The sequence below is a fragment of the Rutilus rutilus genome (assembly GCF_951802725.1).
Source record: "Rutilus rutilus genome assembly, chromosome: 17".
Lineage (NCBI taxonomy): Eukaryota > Metazoa > Chordata > Actinopteri > Cypriniformes > Leuciscidae > Rutilus > Rutilus rutilus.
In genome coordinates this window covers 13,961,959-13,970,146 of record NC_140230.1, presented here as the reverse complement: position 1 = coordinate 13,970,146, position 8,188 = coordinate 13,961,959, and the positions used below count along the sequence as shown (strand labels likewise).

The following is an 8,188-nucleotide window of genomic DNA, read 5'->3' as shown; positions in this document are numbered from 1 at the left end:
TCGTTTTGAACTTGAGTGTAAATAAATTGTTTTGACCCACCGCGTGCATGAAAACCAGAAAAGCAGTCTGTAACTCACTGTTTATGTGCTTAAAGGACTGTTGGGGCAATTACAGTGTATCATAAAGGTTTACAATTTTAGCACTTGATCTCCTTTTCGATACCTTGTTGCTTTTTGGTTTTATACGTGGCTCGCAAGGCTCAGCGGCAATGTCAGTGTTAACGAAGTCAGTGGTCGTAAACGTAATGCCGTTCAAGTTAAATTCTGGTTTTATTCGCTTATACTTTCCGAAAAACGAGTGATCAGGTTAATGTTGATTTGACTTTTTTTTTTAAATCAAGCAGCTTGAAAAAGATATGGGACACAAGGGTTACGTGCGCGCACAGAGGGAGGAGTCATCGGTGCTCGTTGCGATTTAATTGGCTGTTAGCTCACACCGAGTTGTATAGTTATCAGTAATTATATTCAGCATGTTTTGCACAAGAAATGTCATCCAGAAAGGGCAATCTTCTTCCACCGTCAAATTTTACCACAAAGATGTCATGCTCCGATAGTCCATCTGGAAACTCGTTTCTGGTAGACTCCTTGATCCACGGAAGGGCCGAGGGAAGTGGACACTACTACCAAAACAGCGGAGTCTACTTGCAGCCGACCTCAGAGTATTCTTATGGACTGTCGAACTGTGGCTATTTTTCTGGACTCAAACGGAACGAGGGCAATTCGCAAAATGTAGTACCTGCTACATGTGGGCCATATCAAGGCATGGAAACATGGCTGGAGACGTCGAGGTCCTGTCGCATTGAACAGCCTAACAACCAAATTACCCCACGCTCGTTCTCGCCCACCATAAAAGAGGAAAACTCTTACTGCTTATACGAGTCTGAGAAGTGTCCAAAAGACACCGTTACAGAGGATATATCGTACTCGCGGCTGACACCGAACTCATGTCCATCTAGCAACAATAACGGCTGTGTTCCGGTGCCCGGTTACTTCCGTCTATCTCAGACGTGCAGCACATCAAAAGGTTTTCCAGACAACCAGTCTATATCGACTCATCTTGCTGCTGCTGCTGCTGCTGCTGCTCAACGCTCGAGCCGATTTGACAGCTCTCTTTCAGCCATAGCAGCAGAAGCGAGCCGGGAAGAGAGCGAAGAACCCCCCGCATGCGCACCATGTGCCCCGGGAAGAAACAAGGAGCTAAGGGGGTCCACTGGCACCGCTTCATCTCCCGAGCCACCGGACAGCCCGGAGAAGGCGGTCACTGTTACTAAAGGTTAGTTTTGTTGCCCAGTCTTAAAGTCCTTTGGGCGCGTATGGAAACATTAACGCCCTTGCGCGCGATAAAAATATGGATTTGTTTTTTGTAGATTCCATATACAGTAATATATATATATATTTTTTTAAACACCCCATAAGCCAAGTTTAGTAAGCATAATAATGTGGGAGATTCTTCTCATTTAGAAATACATTTCGGAGGAGGTGCAGCACGCCCAAACCAATTCAGCTTGTGTCTGTGTGTAATCCTTTACACATAACATTCCTTCGAGACAAATGCAATGTACTTAGATTTATTTTGTAATTTTTTTTTAAAGCACTTGTTTTTAATAGCATACAAACCATTTAAAACATATTGCTCAATATATATAATTTAATAAAAGTGCACATTTTATTAATATGTTCACACACACTTTGTGTCAAACGCAATACTGTGCTTCAGTTTCCTAAATGTATCTCAATTTTTTTAAACGATCACATTAAACGTTCAAAAAGCAAATAGGGCCTATTGCTCACGAGTCAGGACCCATGGGCTATCCTCATTTCAGTGTGTATTTAGCAAGCCTGTTTTTCATTATGCTGTTTGTGACAACATGAGATCTGGTGAGATCATCTAATGTGGGTTTAAAAAAAATCTAGATGCATATGTGGCGAGTTTGTTTAGTTACACTGCCCGTGAACAACATTTTTTTTTTTCTAATCTTTCCACAAGAAACGACCGATAAAGCGTCGTCATCAGTGCCTTAATTGTTCTAACAAACAAAAAAAGGAAATATTGATTTTTTAAAAATCGAATTTAACGTTCAGATAATAGTAAAAAAACTGAATTGATAAATCGCACGCCAATATTATTGGTATGGCTACACGCAATCATCTCACAAGGGTCATCACTCCTCATTTACATTAAAACATTAATGTAAGAAGAACGTATTTACGCAAGTAGTAATATGCAACTGCTGAACAGAATGTATACTAGATGTGTAATTATTTTATGGATTTTGTTACTTTACTCGGTGTTATTACTAAGGTGTCTTTGTTACACTGAAATTATACATCTAAGTTCTGAGTAATATTAAGTAACTGCATGTACACTGTAAAATTCTGTTTAATAAGTTATGATGATTTTTTATACATTGCTTTAACTCATCAAATAAGTTAAGCAATTTTCAACTCATTTTTAAAGTCAGTTTAATGTAATTTAAGTTGCAATTACTTAAACATCCAAGTTGATTGTACTTAATGTAATGCAGCAACTTTTGTTACAGTGGGGTTAGGGTAAGTTTCATGTAATTATGCATCATTTATAGTTATTGCTATAGTATCTACATGTAACACTATAAAATAAAGTGTTCCCCTTCAGTCATTAGTTGGTAGACTATAATTAGGCGGATTGAGCCTATTGTAAAGTGTTGTGGAATGGGGGCTAATACTGAACTCATATTTTCCTCACATTTCCAGCAGGAGATTCCAAAAGTGAGAGTACAGCTAACTGGCTGACTGCGAAGAGTGGCCGCAAGAAGCGATGCCCCTACACCAAACACCAGACACTAGAGCTGGAGAAAGAGTTCCTCTTCAACATGTACTTGACACGAGAGCGTCGCCTCGAGATCAGCCGCAGTGTTCACCTCACGGACAGACAAGTCAAAATCTGGTTTCAGAACCGACGGATGAAGCTGAAGAAAATGAGTCGAGAAAACAGAATCCGAGAGTTGTCGACCAACTTCAGTTTTACATGAAGCCTCTTCGCTTTATAGATCTCTGGCGCCCTCCTCCTCCATCAGCTGCAGTGCCATACAACAAACCGTCTCCGTAGGTGTGTGTGTGTGTGTGTGTGTGTATAAATGACTTGGTGCAAGATACTATTGATAACTTATTGTGTGTCGTATACTGTTGACGTTTTTATCTGTTTATGTATAATTTTATTTGATCCCAGTCGTCATAACATGTCATGGTTATTTATAAACTGTCAAGACTTCACTGTAAAAGCAAGAGAGGAAAATATATGCTGAAGGTGTTCATTGTACATAGCATTCAGACTATATTGTACATTTATTGTATATAATTGCGATATTTGCATGTTGTAATAATAATAAGTATTATGGAACCATTTTAAATAATAACAATACGTTTCTTCTTAAGTACGACCTTGTCATGTAACCTATTTGCTGTTCTAGGCATAAGTCCAGTTCTTAGAAACATGACGGGACTTCCTATATTGTTTTAACAGGATTGAAAGGTACAATCTTTCTGAAAACACAGGCTGGACTCAGATGTAAATTAATTATTCATACGTGACAGAAAATAAATAAAGGCATGTACGTAAAACTGATAGCCTACTTTTAAACGATTCTTTGAAACACTCCTGATTTTCTTTATAACGGGGATTTGTAATGGAGTAGTGATGACTGTAATTTTACAGACTGTAAAATTAAATGATTTATATTATTTCCTCTACAGTACTGGTCCCGTGAAGAGTCACACACAAATTATTATTCCAATCATTCCTATTCCTGTGACAAATCTATTCCTGTCGACATTCAGATTATTTTAATCTAATTTAAATACGAGGGAATATTCCATGAAAAGTCACCTTTTTTTTTAAGCATTGGTGGGATCACAGCAGTGTGGGCAAAAAAACACACATTTTATTGTATTTGCTTGTGCAACACACAATGTCGATCAAATAAATAGATAAAAATACAGCGTTGCCTTTTTATCTCCTCAAGCAAGAAACAAAGACAACTGCTGAGTGATTTAGGTAGTTTCATGTTGTTGGGCTCTATTTTACATCCCCACAACACGAAACTGTCTTAATTGCCTCGCAGTGGGATTCAGCACAACAACAAGACAAATATGTTGCGGCGAAGTCTGAGAAGAGTTTAATTAGAACTATAAAAAAAAGTTGTTTAATTCATTTCAACTTAATTAAACTGAGTTTAAAAAATGAGTTGATCTTGTATAACTTATTTTAAAAAAAAGTTGAAAATTGCTTAACTTATTTTGACTTCTTATTGATCATATATTTGTTTACGGTGTATATAGTCTAGCTAAAACAAAAACACCGGCATGCAATTCTAAACAACATTAACGACGTTATTTGAATGCATGAACTGCACTGTTGAACTGAAATCTTTAGATCAGTGTAAAAAGTAAATGGTGGAGCGCAGGTGTAGATAGCAAGGCCTCGGTTACGATCAATGCACTTTGGCCAAAGCCGCGTGCGCACCGGAGACTGAGAGCACGCCCACATTGCCGGATGCGTCTGCTGGGCCGGAGGAAAAAAACACAAAGGCTTTATTGGCCATATTCAGGCCAGACCGCCAAGTTACAACCCGAAGAAAAACAGAGTAATAGCCCCCGTTGTAAACAGAGTCTGTTGAAGTGCCCAGAGATCCACTCTTCCGAGGACAAGATCACAGCAATGCTCATTGACCAGAGGGAGAGAATTTGCTTCTGGTCGCCAATGGTTGTCCTCTATTGTCAATGTTTTCAAGGATAAGGCTAAAAAGATTTTACTGTTAAATTCAACTATTTCCCATTAGAACAACACTGTATATAGTCACAGTTTACTGATTTATACAACGTTTCTGATTATCAAACACCACGCAGGCTATTGTTTATTTTCTGAGTGATTATAACATATGTTGTCCAACGTTTATGCTTAAATTTAACCACTGCAATTATACGAATATATTTACAATTTTACAATCAAGTCACTGAATATAGCCAAAAATGCATTGCCTAAAATTAAGTAGCCTACAATCAACTTGTAATTTTAACTTAAATTACACTAAAACTGACTTTAAAAATTGAGTTGATTCCATTATAACCTAATAAAAAAGTTGAAAATTGCTAAACTTATTTTGATTAAAGCAAATATGTTGTCATAACTTATTAATCATATTTTTTTTTACAGAGAGGGATATTGTAAAACAAATATTTCCTGCTATATATATTATCTTAATAACGAATGCAAGAACAGTAGCCTATCACAACAAAATTCTGACTGTTCCATATTGTGATAGATGATAAAAAAAAATCACTGTTTTTGCAGGGTTGACCAATACCATTTATTAATTTCTTTACTTGCACCGTTTTAATCTCTACATTTTAATATTTCACAGCTGTTGTAAGATTTTATTTTGATGCGTAAAGCTCCATTTTAAACATAAAACACATTTTCTATTGTGTAGAAATAGCATCTGATCAAGTTCTTTTGTAGCACTATTGTTTTTTTCCACCTCTCAGTTCGATTTAATTCACAATCAGTCGTTCGCGTTCAGATTTAGTTTAACTTGTGTGCACATCACAGTGTGCCTTGCTGAGGAGAAGACTGAAGGTTTGCGCGCGCGTTACTGAATGACTGGTCACTTAGCAGGTCATATCTCAACCATCCAAGTGGCACTTATTGCCATATAAAGTATACATACGGCTCACGTAAAGATCATTTTTATGTCTGGACTATTTTATGTCTTCTTGTGCTCGACAGGGCATTGCGGAATACGTGTATTCATCATAGATTTGTCTGCAGAATTTGTGAAAAATAAACATGTTCTGTCTAAAGCAAGCTTGATGTTGAACTGGACGCCAGTGATTAAGCTATAGCCTACAATGATATGACAATGTATTAACGCGTTTATGGATTGATTGTATTATTGCAAACAGTTAGGCTAGGCCCAATACATTACAATTTGGATACGAACTTCTACAACGACGCGTCTCAAATAACCATTTTTGTTACGCTCGGTTATTATATGCTGGAGTTTAACAACATGAATAAAAGCAAATCCACCTTCATAAAAGCATATGGCTATACCATTAAAAATATGACTTGTAAAATGGAGGCCATTTAACCGTGCGTACTGGCTAGGCTTTCCCCTTTATCTCCCACAGTCACGTGTCTAGCACATCCAATCCAATCTCTGCAGTGATTCAACTTATCAGAGGTCTGTAGTTCACCGCGAAGTCAAGTAGTTAGTTACTTGAATTCAACGGATTCTGCTTTTGTGGCAGTTTCATTGTGGGTGTATCCGTCCGGCTGCTCTCTCTTTGCTTGTTTTTTGTTATGTCGACATTGGGGACACTGAGTTACTACGCTGACTCACACATTCCACACGAGAATGACGATCATTTGGCACCGAGGTTCTCATCTGGACCCTTGGTCCAGCAGCAGGCTCGCGAACTGACGCTACTTGAATATGGCGAACAGGAGCCGTACGCTTTCCAGGCCAAATCGTCAATTTTCGGTGCGTCGTGGGGTCCCGTGCCAGTGCATCCCCCAGGCGCATCTATCGCCTACCAGCCGTACATTCATCACCCATGTTCAACAGGAGAACCCGATGGAGCATCCGTGCGTTCCTGGGCGCTGGAACCGCTTCCTGCCCTTGCTTTCACGGGATTATCCACAGATACGCACCATGATATAAAACTAGAACCACTGGTTGGGAATGGTGAGTGCACCACGCATACACTGCTTGTGGCCGAGACTGACAACAATACGAGCCAAGCAGAGAGGAAGGTACCTGACGATGCGGTTTCCAACGGATCACAGGATGACAAAACTCCAGCAGAGAAGAAGCTAGATATAGACCCAAGTAAGTGCAACTATCAGAATGGTTTTTTTTTATATGAACAGGCTTAATTTTTGGCTACTCAAACAGATGAATCCAACAGGAGTCGATTTGATATGTAATGAGAGAAGAGATATTGTAGATATGCATTCACTATCCAGCATTTTCCAGTATAGGCCTAAAGCTAAACATCTTTTAGCCCTTTCTTTTTGTTCTGTGGGTGGCAATAATCTGCATTTGCATTTGACAGCATATATGCCTGTTTCAATGGAAAGTGTCCAGTAATTAAAAAAACACATATTTGCATTAATATAGACCACTGCATGTCATATTTTCAAGAATTCTTTGAAGTGCTGCCCTAAATTCTAATGTGGTTTTAGACACAATACAATGGATTAAATTGTATATATAAAGCTGGATTTTCTTTCTTCTAACAGACAGTAAGGCCCTTGTTTCCCCTTCATTCAAGGATGCCAAAAACTGTCAGTAGGAAGAAAATTATAGCTTGCACATAAAATTTTCGATCATATAAACTATATGCCCGCAGGCCGGAAACATTTAATCCATGATATTGCTTTCCAATTTCTCAGCATATAAAATATTCTAGTCAAGTAGCCTTTATTTTAGACTCTTCTTTCTTCTCGCGCGCTGGCCATAAAATGGCCGCAGTATTTTCCAAGTGGCAACATGACTAGCTCTCTCTCTCCGACCCTTCTTGCAGATAACCCTGCGTCCAACTGGCTGCACGCGAAGTCCACTAGGAAAAAGCGCTGTCCATACACTAAGCATCAAACTCTCGAGCTGGAGAAAGAATTTCTGTTTAATATGTACCTCTCACGCGACCGTAGATATGAAGTGGCAAGACTCCTAAATCTCACCGAGAGACAAGTCAAAATTTGGTTCCAAAACCGTAGGATGAAGATGAAGAAATGCAATAAAGATCGTCCAAAAGACATTTAAAAAAAATGGAAAGCTGTAAATGCGCACTGCAGATGTGAATTAGCCTGTCTTTTCCCTCATGCACAACCACAGTAGATTATTATTGATAGCCAACATTTTGTAATGTTAGATTGCACAAACCTTTGATCTGAGCTTGTATATATATATATATATGATTGTGTCTTTGTATACAGCTTGTTGGTGATAGTTCTCTTATTTGATCTGCTGCTTGTTTTAGCATTTCGCATTGTGTACATTTTAAATATGTCAAATTGTGTTTTTTAAAAGTAGCCTATACCAGTTCATGATTTCAGGGAAATAGTTTCTGCGATATGAAATGCTGATGATATGCATGACTATTATTTTTTTTTTTATTATTCAAAAATAAATGGTAGCGTAATGTA

At 38.3% G+C, this 8,188-nt stretch overlaps 2 protein-coding genes across 2 annotated transcripts; both read left to right on the top strand.

Annotated features, from left to right (window-relative positions):
* The first annotated feature begins 343 nt into the window (after nt 1-343).
* hoxa10b (homeobox A10b) lies at nt 344-3,743 on the top strand. The gene is made up of 2 exons (XM_084385706.1): nt 344-1,273; nt 2,734-3,743. The coding sequence occupies exons 1-2, from the start codon at nt 487-489 to the stop codon at nt 3,009-3,011; spliced, it is 1,065 nt and encodes a 354-aa protein (XP_084241832.1). The 5' UTR covers nt 344-486; the 3' UTR covers nt 3,012-3,743.
* A 2,580-nt stretch (nt 3,744-6,323) lies between these two features.
* Nucleotides 6,324-7,811, top strand: hoxa9b (homeobox A9b). The gene is made up of 2 exons (XM_084435387.1): nt 6,324-6,869; nt 7,567-7,811. Exons 1-2 carry the CDS (start codon nt 6,341-6,343, stop codon nt 7,803-7,805), a joined length of 768 nt encoding a protein of 255 aa, XP_084291513.1. The 5' UTR covers nt 6,324-6,340; the 3' UTR covers nt 7,806-7,811.
* The last annotated feature ends 377 nt before the right edge of the window (nt 7,812-8,188 follow it).